A 20,137-nucleotide genomic window follows, 5' to 3' on the forward strand; every position below is an offset into this window, starting at 1 on the left:
CACTTCTGCACTAGTGGGGTTAGCACCACAGGTGCTGCTTAACGCCTGTTGCAGCGATTGTGTGACTATCAGAATGCCAGGGCCTTCCACACTTGTCTCTGTATCGTACAGAAAACACTGACAAGAATGGCTGCCGGCGTCCTGTGTAGGGAAGGAAGCCGTGGGCGTGCCTGAGAAAGTGCGGGAATCCGGTTTCACAGTGCACACAGTGAGAGGGGTGGAGTATGCAAAACATACTCCAGCTCTCAGCGCTGCTGTGCTATGCAGCGTCACGCCCCTACCCTGACTGTCAGGCCTGTGGGCGGTAACGAAGGGAGACTAGGCCCAGAAGCCGGGGACTCGAGTTAATAAGCGCGGCCGGCATATCAGTGCTGGCCGGCGCGGAAGTCCCCGGCGCACCACAAATCCCAGCGGCGCCTTAAATAAAAATGGCAGCGGCGGTTAGCGCAGTAGTCACCCAATACACTAACACACCCAGCAACGCTGTGGTGTGCGATGGCACTAGTGCGGACAGCGCCGCTGTCCCTGGCGCACTAACACACCCAGCAGTGCTGCCGTGTGTCTGCGCGGTCCCCACAGGGACACAGAGTACCTCCATGTAGCAGGGCCATGTCCCTGAAGATACTCCGCTCCATGTCCAGCAGATACCAGGGGCTGTGGATGGAGCACGGTCTCAGTGCCTGGAGACTGATAGAATCCCACTTCACCCAGAGCCCTGTAAAAAGGGATGGGGAAGGAAGCAGCATGTGGGCTCCAGCCTCCGTACCCGCAATGGGTACCTCAACCTTAACAAACACCTCCGACATGAAGTGGGGTGAGAAGGGAGCATGCTGGGAGCCCTGTATGGGCCCTCTTTTCTTCCATCCGACATAGTCAGCAGCTACTGCTGACTAAACAGTGGAGCTATGCGTGGATGTGTTGCCTCCTTCGCACAAAGCACAAAACTGGTGAGCCAGTGATCCCACTGGGGGTGTATAGCCAGAAGGGGAGGGGCCTTACACTTTTAAGTGTAATACTTTGTGTGGCCTCCGGAGGCAATAGCTATACACCCAATTGTCTGGGTCTCCCAATTAGGAGCGAAAAAGAAAGACAGCGTATCTGCTGTTTACAGCCTTCCAGCTGTGATCAGCAGATACTGCAGAGCGATCGGAATGCTGATCGCAATAGCCCCCTAGGGGGACTAGTAAAATAAAAAAAAAAAAGTAAAAAAATAAGTTTTAAAAAATTAAAAAAAAACAAAAAAACCTAAAAGTTCAAATCACCCCCCATTCGCCCCATTGAAAATTAAAGGGTTAAAAAAATAAAAAATATACACACATTTGGTATCGCCGCGTTCAGAAACGCCCGATCTATCAAAATATAAAATCAATTAATCTGATCAGTAAACGGCGTAGCGGCAAAAAAATTCCAAACGCCAAAACGACGTTTTTTTGTCGCCACAACTTTTGCGCAAAATGCAATAAGAGGCGATCAAAACGTAGCATCTGCGCAAAAATGGTACCGTTAAAAACGTCAGCTCGAGACGCAAAAAATAAGCCGTCATTGAGCCTAAGATCCCGAAAAATGAGAACGCTACGGGTCACGGAATATGGCGTAAAACGTGCGCCACTTTTTTCGGACAAACTTCCGATTTTTTTTTAACCCCTTATATAAAAGTAAACCTATACATGTTTGGTGTCTACGAACTCGCACTGACCTGAGGCATCACACCCACACATCAGTTTTACCATATAGTGAACACAGTGAATAAAATATCTCAAAAACCATAGTGCTATCGCACTTTTTTTGCAATTTTTCAGCATTTGGAATTTTTTTGCCATTTTCTAGTACACAATATGGTAAAACTGATGGTTTCATTTAAAAGTACAGCTCGTTCCGCAAAAAATGAGCCCTCACATGACCATATTGACTGAAAAATAAAAAAGTTACGTCTTTCAGAAAAAGAATGGCGAAAAAAAAAAACGGAAAGCGAAAAATCGGCCGGTCGTGAAAGGGTTAATTAATTAATGGGAAGGACATATACCATGAAAAAAAAAAAAAAAAAAAAAAGTAAAACTTTGAGTAGGTTCTAAACGGTATACAAATGGGTCTGGAATATAATTAAGATTGCAGCCTTAAAGGGAATCTGTCACCAGGTTTTGCTCACCCATCTGAGAGCAGCATAATGTAGAGACAGAGACCCTGATTCCAGTGATGTGTCATTTACTGAGCTGAGTACTGTCATTTTGATAAAATCAATGTTTTCTCTGCTGCGGATCTAGCAGTTCTACAGAGCTCATGAATGTGCTGGACTACCTGCAGCACACCAAGTAGTCCTGTAATGATAATCTACTGCTGATTATACAGAGATTTTATCACAACTGCACTAAGCAGCCCAGTAAGTGCCATAGCTGGAATTATGATCTCTGCCCCTACCTTATGCTGATCTCAGAATAGAAGGCAAAAACCTGGTGATTTTCTTTACAAACTTAGTGCAGCTATTTTCGAACTCCATGCACCCGTGAGTATATGTAAAAATTACTACATTTCCATGGATACTTATCTCCATGAATATTTAGCACAAGAAATACAAATTCTGGGGAAAGGAGTTCCTGGGAGACACAAGTGGATAAGTAATGCTTACCAGATCTGGGCTTCAATCCAAACGGCGTTGGGGAATTACTATGGGACCTTTCACAATCCTGTCATTCAAAAATGGCACGATAAAATAAAAAAAAAAAAAAAAAAATTAAATTGTTTTAAGTTCCAAACTACATTACTACATTACAGCAAAAACTTTACGGGAAAACACAAGAGGAATATTTTGTTTCTATTTCTCAATCATCATTAATCCAACATTCCTAAACTCTGATGATTCGCAGTTATCACCGGAGAATGCAGCGTCTCACCGGTCATACGCCTAATTTATAATTACAAGGCACTGATTAGGTTTATTGGAGCTTTGGCTTAAGCTGACAAATTTGTTAAAATTTCTTTGGAAAAGCTTACACAGCGGGGATGAACTAATAAGAAACAATGGGACATGAACCATGTGCAAACTCCGTCGTTTCTGTTACATCACCCAAAGTCATCTCCAAATCATTCTACTACATAAGAAAATGGTTAGGAATTCCTAAGCAGTTTAGACACTCCAGCGTTACTGATTGTCAATGGCTAAAAACTAAGCAAATTCAAGCATGGAAACGGGAGACTTCAGAATCAACATGAGAGTCTACTTCATACAGTATAATATAATATAAAATATATTATATATTATATAATATAATAAAAATATAATATAAAATATATAATATAAAATATATATAATATAAAATATATGATATAATATAAAATATATAATATAAAATTATATAATAAATATAATGCATCATAATATAATATAAAATATATATAATATAAATATTATATATTTTCTTATATATTATATAATATCATAATATATCATATATAATATATATCATATATATATCATATGATATTATACATTATATGATATATATTAAATATCATAATATATATCAGAACATAATATATCATATCATATAATATATACACTATCATATCAAATATATATCATATACAATATAATATATATCATATCATATCATATCTATATAGAATCTTTTATAACATAAATCATTTTTAGGGTATTTGGCTGCTGACATTTCTGCATCTCCCGGCAGGAAAAACGTACATTTTTTTATGCGTTTTGATATTTTTTCAAATTGAAGTCAATGGATGGAAAAACGCTGAAAGACTATAGACATGCCGCAGATTATTTTCTGCACCAAATCTGCAAGGAGAAAATACTCCATGTATGTAGTATTCTCATTGACTTTGCAGGCGTAAAGGATTTGCTTTAGGCCGGTTTCAGACGTCCGTGTTTAATCAGGTACAAGTTACACGCATGCTTATGGTCACACGTGTGACAGGTACCGGAGAAAACACAGGTCTGAAATAAAAAAAAAGTTTCCATATTTACCTGCTTTGTTCAGCTCTGCTGCCTCCAGCTCCTGACCGCCGTTCATTATATTCATCGATTATTCACCGCACTCAGGACCTGGAAACCGGGGACAGCACCGTGGAGACAGCATCGCGGGGTCAGGTGAGTATTCTGCAAGCACAGGGACATCCAGGTAGTCATCGGAGTTCCCAATGAACTGTGATGACATCCTGATGCCCCCGCGACACCCGCGCTACAGCTTCACAGGTTCATCAGAGTTCACAGTTCTCAGTGAGGAGTCCCCGATGATGTCCCCGCGATGCTCCGGCTTTCAGCTCCACAGGGTAGTGAATGTTCAGGGAGTATAATGAGTTGGGGTCAGGAGCGGGAGTCAGCATCGCTGGAGAGAGGTAAATAAAGATGCACGTTTTCTCCGGTACGTGTCACACTGATGTCACACGGATCACATCAGTGTGTGTGATCCGTTTGACACCCGTGTTGCCAGAGGAAAAAAAACGGACACGTCTGCGTGTGGGGCTGCACAGTCCGTGTGATAACACGAATGTGAGTGACAGCATATGAAAACATGGGTACATGTGGCATCTGTGTTAAAAACGGATGTAACACGTACCTAAAACACGGACCTCTGAAACCAGCCTTAAGTTGTGACAAAGTTGCACTCAAAAACATAAAAAAAAAAAAAAAAACAGAAGACACTGTGTGCACACACCTTTAATCTTCCAGCAAAGTTATCGTCAAAGGTGAACCCTGAATATTTCCAAGTAGCATGAATCAGACACTACGTCTGTTAGGGTACTTTCACACTTGCGTTCAGCGCAGTCCGTCACTATGGAGAATAGCGCAGTCCGTTAACGCACTGCGCTATTCTCCATAGACTTGTATGGACAACGCACTGTAATGCAAGTGTCAGCATTGCATCCGCTGGACGACGCAGCGTCATTATTTAGACGCTGCGTCGGGCGGAAGGAACGCTGTATGTAACGTTTTTTTGAGCGACGGAAACCTTTATATTTCACTGCGCATGCTTTTTTTTTTTTTTTCTTCTTTTAAAATCACAGAAACTTTATTTTGTTTCTCGGTGGCCTAACGTTCAGCTGAGCGCCCGGCCGCCGGCATGTGAGAGCGATCAGCTGAGCGCCCGGCCGCCGGCATGTGAGAGAGCGATCAGCTGAGCGCCGGCATGTGAGAGAGCGATCAGCTGAGCGCCGGCATGTGAGAGAGCGATCAGCTGAGCGCCGGCATGTGAGAGAGCGATCAGCTGAGCGCCGGCATGTGAGAGAGCGATCAGTTGAGCGCCCGGCCGCCGGCATGTGAGAGAGCGATCAGCTGAGCGCCCGGCCGCCGGCATGTGAGAGAGCGATCAGCTGAGCGCCCGGCCGCCGGCATGTGAGAGAGCGATCAGCTGAGCGCCCGGCCGCCGGCATGTGAGAGAGCGATCAGCTGAGCGCCCGGCCGCCGGCATGTGAGAGAGCTCAGCTGAGCGCCCGGCCGCCGGCATGTGAGAGAGCTCAGCTGAGCGCCCGGCCGCCGGCATGTGAGAGAGCTCAGCTGAGCGCCCGGCCGCCGGCATGTGAGAGAGCTCAGCTGAGCGCCCGGCCGCCGGCATGTGAGAGCTCAGCTGAGCGCCCGGCGACCGGCATGTGAGAGCGCTCAGCTGAGCGCCCGGCCGCCGGGTGATCAGCTGATCGTTCACAATAGTCTGCTGCTGGTAAAACTGTAAAGAAGAAAAAAATAAATAAATAAAAAAAAAAAAAGCTTTCCATTTTGTACGATCCGTAGCATCCGTCACACAACACAATGCTACGGAAGCCGTCCAACGCAAGTGTGAAAGTAGCCTTATTTCAGCCATGACTAGAAATGGAACCGTCAGACTTGGGAAGTGGGAAGGGGAGAGGCCACCAGGGTCCTGCCTCTTGGGCTAGTCATCTAAACCACATGTCCAGCTCTTAAGGCCACGTTCACACGTTTAGTATTTGGTGAGTGGTTTTCTTTACCCCAGTATTTGTATGACAAAACCAGGATTGGGTGATAAACACAGAACTTGTGCCCGTGTTTCTATTACACTTTTCCTCCGGTTGTTCCACTCCTGGTCTTATCTTACAAATACAGAGATAAAATACTGACCAAATACGGAGCATGTGAACGTGGCCTAAAAGCAAGTTTCCTCTGAAAGGCTACAGTGGTTCAGAGCAAAACATCTGCGTGGAGCAATGTAGATGGTGGCAGATTCATGACGCTCATGGCATGGGCAGCATGAAGCAGATGTCAGATTCACTGTTTGAGCAAGTGATATATTTAATCATCTTGTTAAAATCCCTAAACTTTCCTGATTTTTCTGCTCTTTATTTTTGTGCTGTGTCAATGCATTGCAAAGATATTGCAATACAATAAGTGATTATGTGAAATCTCTGCTTTGCAGTCCAACAGCGCATTTCTACCGAGTCCTCTCTGGGGGGCGTGCGCTTTCACCCCCCTCCCTCCCAAATGCTGCCAATCACAGCGCAGCAGCTGATTTAGCAGTCTGATACAGCTAAGCTGTGATTGGCTGTATCTGGGAGGGAGGGGTGAGAGGGCCAACCCCCAGAGAGGACTCTGAAGAAACGCCCAGTTGGACTGAAAAGCAGAGATTTCACATTGCGCGCAACCAGTGTGCAGATCTCTGCAATGGAACGACGCAGCACAAATTGAAAAAAAAAAAAAAAAAAGCAGAATCAGGGGAATGAAGGCATTTTTATATTCACAATTTACAACTCTATTTTTTTGGAACAAGTTACAGGTACTCTTTAATAAGCATCAAAACACATTTATCCCATGCCTATTCCAATGCATTTATAAAATAGATATCCCATGCAGATATACATGCCTGCATAGCTACTAGAATATGCTTTTTAAAGGGAATCTGTCACCATATTTTTTGCCAGCTAATCTGAGAGCAATGTCAGAGGCCCAGTAAGTAACACATCGCTGGAATCAGGGTCTCTGTCCCTACATTACGCTGCTCTTAGATGGGGGAGTAAAAACCTGGTGACAGATTCCCTATAAGCAATTTATAGCAAATTTGGACTGTGATCACAAAGTCAGATGCAAGAATCTTTCTGCTGGACTGAGCCCCATTTTGGCTGGGATCTATGATTACAACAGCAGTAACCGCAACATTGCTATGAACTGAACCCAAAAGCTGGGTATTGTCATTCTACTCTCTGTATAAGTATTGGGTATGTGTTTCTGCTAAACCTACACACGCTTTACACAGCCTAATCTGACTTTAATTATGCATGATCAGATGAACAGAGCATGCATGCTTATTGCCACGGTCACTGCGGATTGCTCCACAATGAGGACACCATGGCAAACGCACTATGACAGAGCATGAAGGAGGTGGTCGCGGGTTGACTGGACTGGCATTTTGGGTTTAAGTAAAGAAAACAATACAATAGGGCATAAGTTGCAAGTTTACAAGCGTTGAGATTTTTGATAAATGGAAAAAGCAACCATGAGACAGAACACACACTGAATAGAAAAATCAACGGAAAGAAAGCACGAGATGTACCTCTGATGAGACAGGAGATGAGGGTGACACATTTGCACTATCACTGTTTTGCTAAAATGAAATGAGAAATAAAAAAAAGTTAAAAATGAAATAACTTTATACAAACCTGATATGTAAAAATCCGGGATTACAAACGACACATTTGTAATGTGTCTTATCAGAGAAATCAGCCTCCTTCCTCACTTTCCAGACACTTCTTCCCCTCCCTCTGAACTCTCCATCCACTGTCCAAAAAGCAGCTCATGTCCATTTTACATGATGGCTGCTGTCCATCTCCTGAGCAACACAGCCCATTATCCTCTAAAGAGGAGAGGAGGGTGAGGAAAAAGTGTGCAAAGCTCTGTAAAAAATGCTTTACTTCACACCAGAGCTTGATTCAGGTCAACACAGCTGAGCTCTGCTGTAGAAGATCTTCCATGTTGCTGCAGATTGCCTCTGAGCTAAGAAGTGAATGTAGAGCAGGTACTCCCCGCTGTGCGCTGTACATGGTACTCCCCGCTGTGCGCTGTACATTGAGAGATCACTGCAGACCCTCTCCTTCCCCTATCAAATTACAGATCGAGCATACAGAGGGGGAAAATATAATAGAAGTCACATAATGACCAGAAATTAAAAGATTACTCATGTACTCTCTTAGGACACCTTATTCTAAAAAGTTACGTAAAGGGAATCTTTAAGTAGGCTTTTGCTGTCTAAACTGAGAGCAGCATAATGCAAGGTACGGGTGCTTTATTAGAGGGATGTATCACTTTTTAGGCTGTGTTGCAGTTTCTATACAACCAGTATTTTCTCAAGAGGAGATTATCACTGCAGGACTACACCTCAGGCACAGAGCAGACCAGCTGATCTGTGTAACCCTGCCACCACCACTGATTGTCAGCTCACGATTTTCAGTGTACACAGGAAACTGCCTACCAGGGAAGTGGGTGGGCTTATACACAGCTCAACATTCGGAGCACTGCTACATCGATTGCAGAGAAAACCATGAAACAATCAAGCAGCACAGTAAGTAACATTCCTGGAATCAGGCTCTCTTGCACTATATTATGCTCACAGATTATATAGCAAAAACCTACTGATACATTCCCTTCTAAAAGCTCCTGTTAAGAGAGGGGAGTGGCAGAGAGGTGGGGGAAAGAGAGGGGGGAGCAGGGAGGGGGGAGGGGGAGAGACACACAGACACACACACAGACACAGACACACACAGACAGACACAGACACACACAGACAGACACAGACACAGACAGACACACACACAGACAGACAGACAGACACAGACACACACAGACAGACACAGACACAGACAGACAGACAGACACAGACACACACAGACAGACACAGACACAGACAGACACACAGACAGACACACACAGACAGACACACACAGACAGACACAGACACACACAGACAGACACAGACAGACACAGACACAGACACACAGACACACAGACACACACAGACACACACAGACACACAGACAGACACACACAGACAGACAGACACACACAGACACACACAGACACAGACACACACAGACACACACAGACACACACAGACAGACACAGACAGACACAGACAGACACAGACAGACACACACACAGACAGACAGACAGACAGACACACACAGACAGACACAGACACAGACAGACACAGACACAGACACACAGACACACACAGACACAGACAGACACACACACAGACAGACACACACAGACACACAGACACAGACACACACAGACAGACACAGACACACACAGACAGACACAGACACAGACACAGACACAGACACACAGACAGACACAGACACACAGACAGACACACACACAGACACAGACACAGACACAGACACACACAGACAGACACAGACACACACAGACAGACACAGAGACAGACACAGAGACAGACACACAGAGACAGACACACAGAGACAGACACACAGAGACAGACACACAGAGACAGACACACAGAGACAGACACACAGAGACAGACACACAGAGACAGACACACAGAGACAGACACACAGAGACAGACACACAGAGACAGACACACAGAGACAGACACACAGAGACAGACACACAGAGACAGACACACAGAGACAGACACACAGAGACAGACACACAGAGACAGACACACAGAGACAGACACACAGAGACAGACACACAGAGACAGACACACAGAGACAGACACACAGAGACAGACACACAGAGACAGACACACAGAGACACACACAGAGACACACACAGAGACACACACAGAGACACACACAGAGACACACACACAGAGACACACACACAGAGACACACACACAGAGACACACACACAGAGACACACACACAGAGACACACACACAGACACTAGACTTGTGATTTTAGATTGGTCAAGCCCTTTAAATCTGAATGTAGTTGGGGATCCTGACACTCATTCCCTGCCGTGCAGGAAGTTATTGCATAATGTGCATGAAGCAGATCCCACCTATAGATAGGAATATTTTTAGTCTGTGTGCAACTTTGAAAAACAATACAGGAAAAAAAACAAAAAAAAACAAACAACAACAAAAATCAATGGATCAGGTGATCGAGCACATGCACTTCATGTGGACCCAGTGTGAAAATCATAACAGGTGGAATATGGAGGAATACTAAGACTTTCTTGGGCGTCTCACCTCATCATTGTCATTTCCGCTAGAACATTTCCGAGAAGATTTGTACTGTTGGGAGAAAAGAAAATATATAACGTCTTAGAAAAAGTTTTTGCATGTTTTACAAACGTGGTTTTTATCAGCTACATAAACTTTGGGATGTTTTCTGCAGATTACTGCATTTTATATTCACATTCTATCCAACAAGAAATTACTTTGTGTTTTTTTTGGGGTTTATTTTTTTGTATTTTTTCTCAAATACACCTACATTACGTTCATTCAAAATTTAATTTTATTAATTAGTTTGCGTGGATTTTATATCTTCTATAGTTTTGTGTCTTTTATAGTGACATTGTTGTAACATTGTTATGCACCAAATAAATATATAACCTACATTTCTCCGGCACAAGTATAAAAAAAAAAAATCCGCAGCACTCTAAGCGTCAACATTGAATATATGACATCTGAATTGCAATACTGCTATATGGAATACGCTTACAAAAATGAAGGTACTTCGCACATAAACTAGCTAATTCATGAGAGCCCATCAGCCACGGCAAGGCGTCAGCCGACATTTCTCCGGCATCATACAAACACCCAATCAATGAACGGTACATTGGCTGAATTTAGATAGGATGTTACACGACGTCGATGACTGGAGGTATTGGTAAAGATTATAGGAGACATTTTCCAGACTGATGACTGGCGGAAACTTGATTTATTGATAGAATAGGGCATTAATATTGGATTTTCTTGTCTCTGATGACAGGATGATCGTTAATATGGAAGGCAGGGGAAGTTTGCAAATATATTTCCCCATCAATTATGTAGCGACGATAAGACTGACTCGTCACTGCCACCTAGTGGCAACGTTTATTGCTCATCATGCTTTTCAGGAATCTTACAGGAACACTAATAATATAATATAACAGTAATACAAAGCATCAGGAACATATTGATTTTATTCCACTGGCCTGAGAAATTCCAGCTCTGTCCCGGCAGCAGTTCCCAGAAGCGGAGGGGTAAATGCAGCACTGGGGGCGGACTGGGTTGCACGGTATAATACAGCACCAGCTGGGTCAATGCAATTCACAGAATCTCATCTCCACGCGTGTAAAGTGTTCACATGTAAACTGACCTGTCAATTCTTTACGTAGAATTCATAGAAATACTCTGCATTTGCCAGTTCCCTGGGGGTGCATTTGCAGGTACAGATGTCTGACAAACTGTCTAATCAGGTCAAAATAGTGAGGCCGGGGCCACAAGGGTTACTACTACGATCCTCTTATGACACTCGGCTCACGATGGCAGCACAGCAGAGCCGAGTGTCATGCAAGTGTTACTGCGACTGAGGTCCGACTGTGCGACCGGACCTCAGCTACGGGGGGCGGGCCGGCATTGAGGAGGGGCGGACCAGCATTGAGAAGAGGCGGTCCGGCACTGAAGAGGGGAGGGGGGGATTTATCTCCCTCTCTCCTCGGTTGCCGGCTATTGCCATTCTCGCCCTGCACTCGCAGTGCACCGGTGTCCCGCGAGTGCAGTGTGATTTTTCTCTCGCCCCATTCACTTGAATGGGTGCGAGAGAAAGTCTCGCATTGCACCCGCAGCATGCTGCGACTGTTTTCTCGGTCCGATTGGGGCTGAGAAAATAAATCACTCATGTGTGCTGAGACACAGGCTAAAATTGGTCCGAGCGGAATGTGATGTTTTATCGCACTCCACTCGCACCATTTTTCTCACCGTGTGGCTTAGGCCTAACAGACTAAATGATCCAATTAACCCCATTAACTACTGCCAATATATATTAAAATAGTTGCCGTTAAGGGGCCTTATTCCATACTGACGTTTTAAAATGGCGATAAGGAATAAGTGATTAGAGCCGCCTGTAGGTGAAAACCCAGTGGGTGACAGCTACATGTGACAGAGGACACCCACCAGCATCAATTTTGGAACAGATTAGGGCACATTAATCTCTTAAATATCAAATGTCAATTGCGACAATTGTGATACCAGAGAGGTTAAAAGGCCCTTTTTGACAGGATAACTAACCTCCTACAGCTGCAAAAATAATCATGGGTGCGGATCGTTGCCATGCTGCCATGAGGTCATCTTATAATCCCAGAGTAAGGCTGGTTTCACACTACGTTTATTTAACATGCGTCAGGAACGTTTTTTTGCTGCAAAAGCGGATCCTGCTTTTACAGCAAAAAACGCATGCAAACGCATGTTATTTTGCAGGATCCTGTCACTGGATGTTTAGGGGCGGGCATTGGAGTCATGTGATCGGGAGTGAGGGGAACTAGACTGGGAGCCGGCTTCTGACAGCTGCAGACGCTGGTAACCAAGGTAAACATCGGGCTTGGATACCCGATATTTATCTTGGTTACGAGTGTCTGCAGCTGCTAGGAGCAGGGATGCCTGCACACGTAACCAACGTAAACATCGGGTAACTAAGAGAAGTGGTTACCCGATATTTACCTTGGTTACGAGTGTCCGCAGCTCTCAGGTGGGAGAGAGAGGGAGGAGAGGAAGGGGGAAAGACAGAGAGAGAGAGAGAGAGGGTGAGGGAGGGAGGAGAGAGACAGATCACGCGAGACTGGTTCTGGGCATGCTCAGTAGAGCAAGCAGGATCCTGTCTATCAGCACGCCAGCGTTCACCTGCGTTTGCGTGCTGTTTAGTCAGGATCCGGTGACATGCAGTATTTGGACGCAGCTCAAAAACGCTACAAGTAGCGTTTTTGAAAGATGTTAAAAAACTGCAAGTCGCTGGATCCTCCCTATAACGCACGCAAACACAGGTGAACGCATGTTAACGCGAGTCCATTGCAAATGCATTGAAGTGAAAACGCATTTGCACTGGATCCGTTTTTCCGCTAAAAAAACGTTATGGACGGATGTTAAATAAACGTAGTGTGAAACCAGCCTAAGATGGCCTGTTAGATCAAGCTATGAGCAGAGTCTAACAGGCTGTGTCAGTGAATCACTTACAGGTCTCATGTACCGCTGACATTAGGGTTTCCGTCTAAATCCTAGAAACCACGATCAGTCAAAACTTGCACCAGAACCACTCGCTCTAATGAGGCAGATGGAGACACTTTGGACTCAATCTGGTCTCTGTTCTGGCCTGGCAACGTCCCATCATTTTAGGCATCTTTTAGCACACAAATGTGGACGACCACAGCTCTGTGTATGCCAAAAGGCCAAATAGAGTCTCCATACTCCTTGGAGTGGCTCAGTCTGGGGTTTCGTCTGAATTGCATTTTTGTTGGATTTACATGGAAATCCCGACGCAAGTGTTCAGGGCAGAACACAAGAATAGGATCCCAGCCTTCTACTGAGATGTTATGTATCTCAGTTACCAAAAAACCTCCTTAATTTATCCCGCACAAAACCAGCCCCCACTCAAGTCTATCATATGACCATGGAAATATAGGGTGGGGGAGGGGGCTCCAACATTGATAGTTAAACAAAGGCTTTGGAAAAGTGACAGCTCCCACCCCTCAAGTAAATCCAGTGACGTTCTGCACTCCCAAATGTAAATGCCCCCCTCCTTCTGAGTCCCGACTGTGCCTTATCCAATGTAAGCGGTCATGTGTGTGACATTATAGAGGAGAGTAAAAACTTAATTTACAGGGTGCGTGTCTACAGAAGCTGGGCACAATGTGTGGGGGCACAAGGCTGGCATATTTGCAATTCTGCAAAAAAAAAAAAAAATGCATGGATGCTACAAAATAGTCACTGCAACTATAGATGAATTCACCGATAGATTCAATTTCTACAATGGGGTCATTTTTGGGGGGTTTCGGTCCTGCCATCTTGCAGAAGGCTCCGCACACGTGGCCCGCAAAACTATGCTAGCAAAATCTGTGCTTTAAAAAGCCAAATTGGCGCTCCTTCTTGCGCAGCCCTCCTGTGTGGCCAAACCGTAGTTTCTGACAATACCTAGGGCATCACCACATTCGGGAGAAATTGTGTAACACATTATGGGGTTCGCTTTCTCCTTTTATCCATCGGGAAAATTACAAATTTGGGACTATAACATCTTAGCAGAAAAAAATACATAAATTTGTTTTCACATCCACATTTTAAAAACTTCAACACATTCAACAGAACCCTACATGAATGCCTTCAGGGGTCTAGTGTCCAAAATGGGGTGCGCTATGGGAGGTTTCGGATGTTTTGGTACCTTGGGGGCCCGCAATCTCTATTCCAGCAAAATTTCCATTCCAAATGAGGCTTCTTCCCTTCAGAGCCTGGCCATGTGTTCAGACAAAACTTTTTGACTACATGTGGGATATCCCCACATTCCGAAGAAAGTGGGTAACAAATTGTGGGATAGACTTTGTGTTACCTCTTGCAAAAGTGAACAATTTGAGGTTAAAGCAGCTTTTGTGAAGAAAAATTGTTTGTAATATGGTGAACTACGGTTATCAAGTTCTATATAATACCCGTAGGTTCAAAATGCTCACTATATCCATGAATAAAATCCTTGAGGGAAGTAGTTTCCAAAATGGGGTCAGTTGTGGGGGTTTCCTGCTATTTTAGGTACCTAAGGGGCCCTACAAATATAGTATGGCGCCTGCAATCTACTTCAGACAAATTTGTGTTTGTCCAAACAGAGGTTTCTGATCACATGTTGGGTATCGGCAAAAAAGAAGAATCAGGGTAACCAACTTTGGGGTTTAATTTTTTGTGATAATCTTTGTAAAAGAACCTGAAGGGTTAAAACAAACAAACACACACACGTCAGCAGTTTTGAAGTATATTGAGGATTGCAGTTTTTAAAAGTGTCACTTTGCATACTTTCCATGGTATCACGCCCCTGTAAGCGTGATACCATGGATTCAGATGAGCAATGTCCCCCGTCGCTTCTTCAGAATCCCACGCGTGTTTGCACTTACCGTTCCCGCAGTCTTTTCCGGGTGTTCGCTCACCAGATTCAGACGCGCTCTGCGCATGATCAGAAAAGTCTGATCATGCGCAGAGCGCATCTGAAACCGACAACGAGCACCCGGAAAAGGCTGCGGGAATGGTAAGTGCAAACACGCGTGGGATTCTGAAGGAGCGACGGGGGACGTTGCTCATGTAAATCCATGGTATCATGCCCACAGGGCGATGTGACGCCCATGGGGCGATGAGCTCTGCTATTTACATAGGAAATATGAAAGTAAAACATTTTTTATTACTTTCATATTACACAATTTTACAACACAGGGATGGGTAGGGAGGTGTAATTAGGGCACACATGCGTCTGCTGATAGGTCAGAATGCATATTGTATGTGACAGGTTCCCTTTAAGATAAAAAAAAAATAAAAGTGAAAATTTGAAAATTGTGGCCTTTCCAAATTGTCACCAAAAAGTCAATATTTTCACAAATAAATGCAAAAAATAAACCTAACTTTAGCAATAACAAACTACAATATAGGTCACCAAAAAAAAAAACAAAAAACAAAACTCAGAATCACTGAGATCTGCTGAGTTGGTACCACTACTGATCAGCAAGCACTGCCGTGCTCCGTACTCGAAATGAGTAGTTGGATGCTTGGATGGGGTCGACCCTTGTATACAGTATAATGGAAGTCAATGGGGGACTTGAGAGCAAACACACACACACACACACACACACACAAAATTTTGGAGCCTTTGGTAGCGGGGGGGGGTGGAATCAGGAATCTCAGACCATCAGAGGGTGCACTTTCAACACTTTACTTTATACCCCTCCTACTCATCCTCATATGATCACAGGAGGTCCGTCCTGTTACCTTGAAGTACTCCCTCCTGGTCTGCTTGGATCGCCGCCTCTCCTCCGCTTGCCACACTGCGCACTCTGCAGCCGGCCATCCTTGCTCATTAATCCGGTCCTTCTCACCATCCTGCAAAAAAAATAAATAAATAAAAAAAAAGAGAATTTTGTTACTTACCGTAAATTCTTTTTCTTATAGTTCCGACATGGGAGACCCAGACCATGGGTGTATAGCTTCTGCCTCCGGAGGACACACAAAGTACTACACTCAAACGTGTAGCTCCTCCCTCCTAGCATATACACCCCCTGGTAGCCAGTCCTAGCCAGTTTAGTGCAAAAGCTGAAGGAGGACATCCACCCACAAGTAGAGACAGAGCAAAAACCCGGAACAACCGGAACCTCTGTCTACAACAACAGCCGGTGATAACACACGGAACAAGAAACCTGCCAACAGGCAACAGGGAGGGTGCTGGGTCTCCCATGTCGGAACTATAAGAAAAAGAATTTACGGTAAGTAACAAAATTCTCTTTTTCTTCATCGTTCCTTATGGGAGACCCAGACCATGGGACGTTCTAAAGCAGTCCATGGGTGGGAATAAACAGAAAAACTGAGAAGTAGGCGAAACCTAACTTCACAAATGGGCGACAGCCGCCTGAAGGATGCGTCTGCCCAAGCTCACATCTGCCGAAGCAAGAGCATGCACTTGGTAGTGCTTTGAAAAGGTATGCAGGCTAGTCCAAGTGGCAGTCTGACAGACCTGCTGAGCCGTAGCCTGGGCCTGAAAACCTAAGAGGCACCGACAGCTCTGGTCAAGTGTGCCTTGATCCCCGGCGGGAGAGGCACTTGAGTACACTGGTAGGTATTGGAAATGGCCGACCTAAACCAACGAGCCAGGGTCGGCTTAAATGCCAAAAGGCCCTTACGCTGACCAGCGGTCAGCACAAAAGAGAGGTGTACCGCCTAAGAACAGCGGTGCGAGACACATAGATCCGGAGCGCCCGCACCAGATCCAGAGTATGCAACGCCCTTTCAAAGCGATGAACAGGAGCCGGACAAAAGGAAGGCAGGGAAAATGCCCCGGTTAAGGTGGAAACAGCAACCACCTTAGGGAGAAAGTCCGGAGTCGGACGGAGAACCACCTTGTCTTGATGAAGGGAGGACTCCGAAGAGAGTGCAGCCAAAACAGAGACTCTCTTGAGGGAAGTTATGGCCACTAGAAAGACCACTTTCTGTGAAAGACTAAACAAAGAAACCTCCCTAAGAGGCTCAAAGGGGGGTTTCCGGAAGCCGTGAGGACCGAATTAAGGTCCCAGGGCTCCAAGGGCCGCCGGTAAGGCGGAATGATGTGAGATGCGCCCTGCATGAAGGAGCACACCTGGGCCAGCCGGGCGATACGCCGCTGGCACAACACTGACAGAGCCGAGACCTGTCCCTTAAGGGAATTGAGGGATAGTCCTAGCTGCAGATCGGACTGTAGAAGGGACAGGAGGGTCGGCAAGGCCAAAAGGCCAAAGGATACTTCCGAGCTCGAGTCATAGTGGAAATGACTTCAGGAGGGATACCAGAAGTAGTCAAGATCCATGACTCAAACGCCACGCCGTCAATCTGAGAGCCGCAGGTTCTGGCGGAAGGACGGACCTCGTGAGAGAAGGTCTGGACAGTCCGGGAGATGCTATGGCACCTCTACGGACAGACGGAGCAGGTCAGGGTACCAAGCTTGCCTGGGTCAGTCTGGAGTAATGAGAATGACCCGACGGCCCTCCTTTCTGATCTTGCGCAGGACTCTGGGCAAGAACTAGAGGGTGAAACACGTAATACAGACGAAGCTGGGACCAAACTTGAACCAGTGCGTCTGCCGCAAAAACCTGAGGATCGTGGAGCCACGGTTTGACGGCTGAGACAATCTGCCTCCCAGTTTTCCACGTCTGGGATGTGGGCTGCGGATATGGTGGACTAGGAGTCCTCCGTCCACTGAAGAATGCGATGAACCTCCAACATTGCCAGGCGGCTGAGTGTTCCGCCCTGGAGGTTGATGTAGGCAAACGCTGTAGCGTTGTCTGACTGGACTCGAATGTGCCTGGCCGCCAACAGATGGTGAAAGGCTTAGAGAGCTAGAAACACAGCTCTGATTTCCAGCACATTGATCCAGAGGGCTGATTCGGACAGAGTCCAAGTGCCCTGCGCTCCATGGTGGAGATATACTGCTCCCCAGCCGGATAGACTAGCATCTTGGTGAGGATCACCCGGGACGGAGCCAGGAAGGAGCGTCCCTGAGACAGAGGGGACAAAGCCACCACTGAAACGAGCCCCTGGTCTGTGGCGAAGCCACCGCCCCGTGGAAGGAGGAAGTCCGCTTGTTCCAACAGCGGAAAAATATCCAGCCGAAGAGGACGCAGATGGAACTGGGCAAGGGAATCGCTTCCATTGACACCACCATCTGATTCAGCACCTGTATTAGGTGCCTGATGGAACGACGTCGACCGCCAGCAGAGGGACTGCTGTTTGACTAAGGGCAGCTTCACAAGTGCCGACAGAGTCTCGAATTGCGTCCCTGGGTATGTGAACTTCTGGGTCGAAGTCAGAGTGGACTTGGACAGAATGACAAACCACCCGAATTGGTTAGAGTGGCGAGAGTGAGCGAGGCACTCCGCTAACAGTCTGCACTGGATGAAGCCCAGACTAGAAGGCTGTCCAGGACAAAAGGATCACTGCCAACCCCTAGAGGTGCAGGACCGCAATCACAGCTGCCCCGACCTTGGGAATACTCGAGGGGCCGTGGCTAACCCTAAGGGAAGAGCCACGAATTGGACCACTCTGATTGCAAAACGTAGCCAACGCTGGTGTGAAACTGCGATTGGCACATGCAGATAGGCATCTCTGATGTCGATGGATGCTAGGGAATCTCCTTGGGTCATTGATTGATCGCAGAGACTCTATACGAAACTGCTGCACCAGAACATGCTTGAGAAGCTTGAGAAGCTTGAGATCTTGGTCGGAAGGCACCGCCCTCCTCGGGTACTAGGAATAGATTTAAGCAGAAATCTCAGAACCGTTCCCAGTCGGGAACCGGTACAATTACTCCAGCGGCCTGCAAGAATGCCACAGCCTGTGAGAAGGCGGCGGCCTTGGAGCAGGGGGGAGTGGACAGAAAAAATCTGTTTGGCGGGCTGGATAGAATTCTATCCTGTAGCCGTGGGAGATGGTATCTCGCACCCACTGATCGGAGACGTGTTAAAACCATACGTCGCCAAAGTGGGAGAGCCTGCCACCGACCAAGGACGTTGCTGGCGTGGCCAGATAGCCAGGAGGAGGCTGACTTAGTGGCAGCATCTCCTGTGGTCTTCTCGTGCACCATTTGGGTTTACGATCCTTGGCTGAGCCAGTGGACGAGGCCGAGGGCTTAGAGAACGATCAGATGGAGGAACAAAAAGAACGAAACCTCGACTGATTCCTGCCCTGGACAGGTTTCCTGGTTTAGGTTTGTGGCATGGAAGAAACTCTTCCCGCCAAGAGCTTCCTTAATAATTTCATCCAGTTGTTCCCGAATAGTCTGGTCCCAGCAAAAGGGAGCCCAGCAAGGAACTTCTTTAGAAGCATCCGCCTTCCACTTCCGAAGCCACAGGAGCCTGCGGATAGCGAGGAAATTAGCCGAGGCCACCGCAGTGCGGTGAGAGTCTCCAGCATGGCAGACATGGCATAGGATGAAAAGACTGAAGTCTGGAAGTTAAGGCAACCATTTCGGGCAAAGAGTCCCTGTGAGGGAATGCATCTCCTCTAGAGAAGCAGAGATGGCTTTGAAAGCCGCACTGCTGCAAAAGCTGGGGAGAACGAGGCCCCTGCCGACTCCATACAGATTTGGCCAGAAGGACAACCTGGCGGACAGCAAAGCCGTAAGTGAGGAGCCATCAGCCACTGATACAACGTCCGGGCTGAGAGTCTAAACACCGGAGGGACCACCTTTGGTGAATGAGCCCACTCCTTGACCACCTCTGGTGGAAGGGGAAAACTGTCATCAGAACCACGCTTTGGGAAGCGTTTGCCAGAGCAGACCCTGGGCTTGGTCACAGTGGCCTGAAAACTGGAGTGGTTAAGGAACACACTCCTTGTTCTCTTAGGCAAGGTAAACTGGTGCCATTTTGCCAGAGAGGGTTGCTCCTCTGATACTGGCGGATTGAGGTCCAGTACAGAATTAATGTACAGTGGGATCCTTAGAGAGGTGCCGTCAGCCACTGATAGAACT

At 46.3% G+C, this 20,137-nt stretch overlaps 1 protein-coding gene and 1 long non-coding RNA gene across 3 annotated transcripts in view; one reads left to right on the forward strand and one right to left on the reverse strand.

Annotated features, from left to right (window-relative positions):
- Positions 1 to 20,137, forward strand: part of LOC142251170 (uncharacterized) — a 179,207-nt gene that overhangs the window by 57,822 nt on the left and 101,248 nt on the right. The gene's annotated exons all lie outside the window — the stretch shown is intronic.
- LRCH2 (leucine rich repeats and calponin homology domain containing 2) overlaps positions 1 to 20,137 on the reverse strand; it is a 191,016-nt gene that overhangs the window by 41,283 nt on the left and 129,596 nt on the right. For both annotated transcript variants that reach the window (XM_075323711.1, XM_075323710.1), the window contains 4 exons: positions 15,916 to 16,026; positions 10,177 to 10,221; positions 7,515 to 7,565; positions 2,624 to 2,681 (listed from right to left, as the gene is read on the reverse strand). In XM_075323711.1, coding sequence (XP_075179826.1) covers positions 2,624 to 2,681; positions 7,515 to 7,565; positions 10,177 to 10,221; positions 15,916 to 16,026 — 265 coding nt within the window. The remainder of the gene's footprint in view (positions 1 to 2,623; positions 2,682 to 7,514; positions 7,566 to 10,176; positions 10,222 to 15,915; positions 16,027 to 20,137) is intronic.

This window comes from Anomaloglossus baeobatrachus, chromosome 9 (assembly GCF_048569485.1).
Source record: "Anomaloglossus baeobatrachus isolate aAnoBae1 chromosome 9, aAnoBae1.hap1, whole genome shotgun sequence".
NCBI classification, from domain to species: domain Eukaryota; kingdom Metazoa; phylum Chordata; class Amphibia; order Anura; family Aromobatidae; genus Anomaloglossus; species Anomaloglossus baeobatrachus.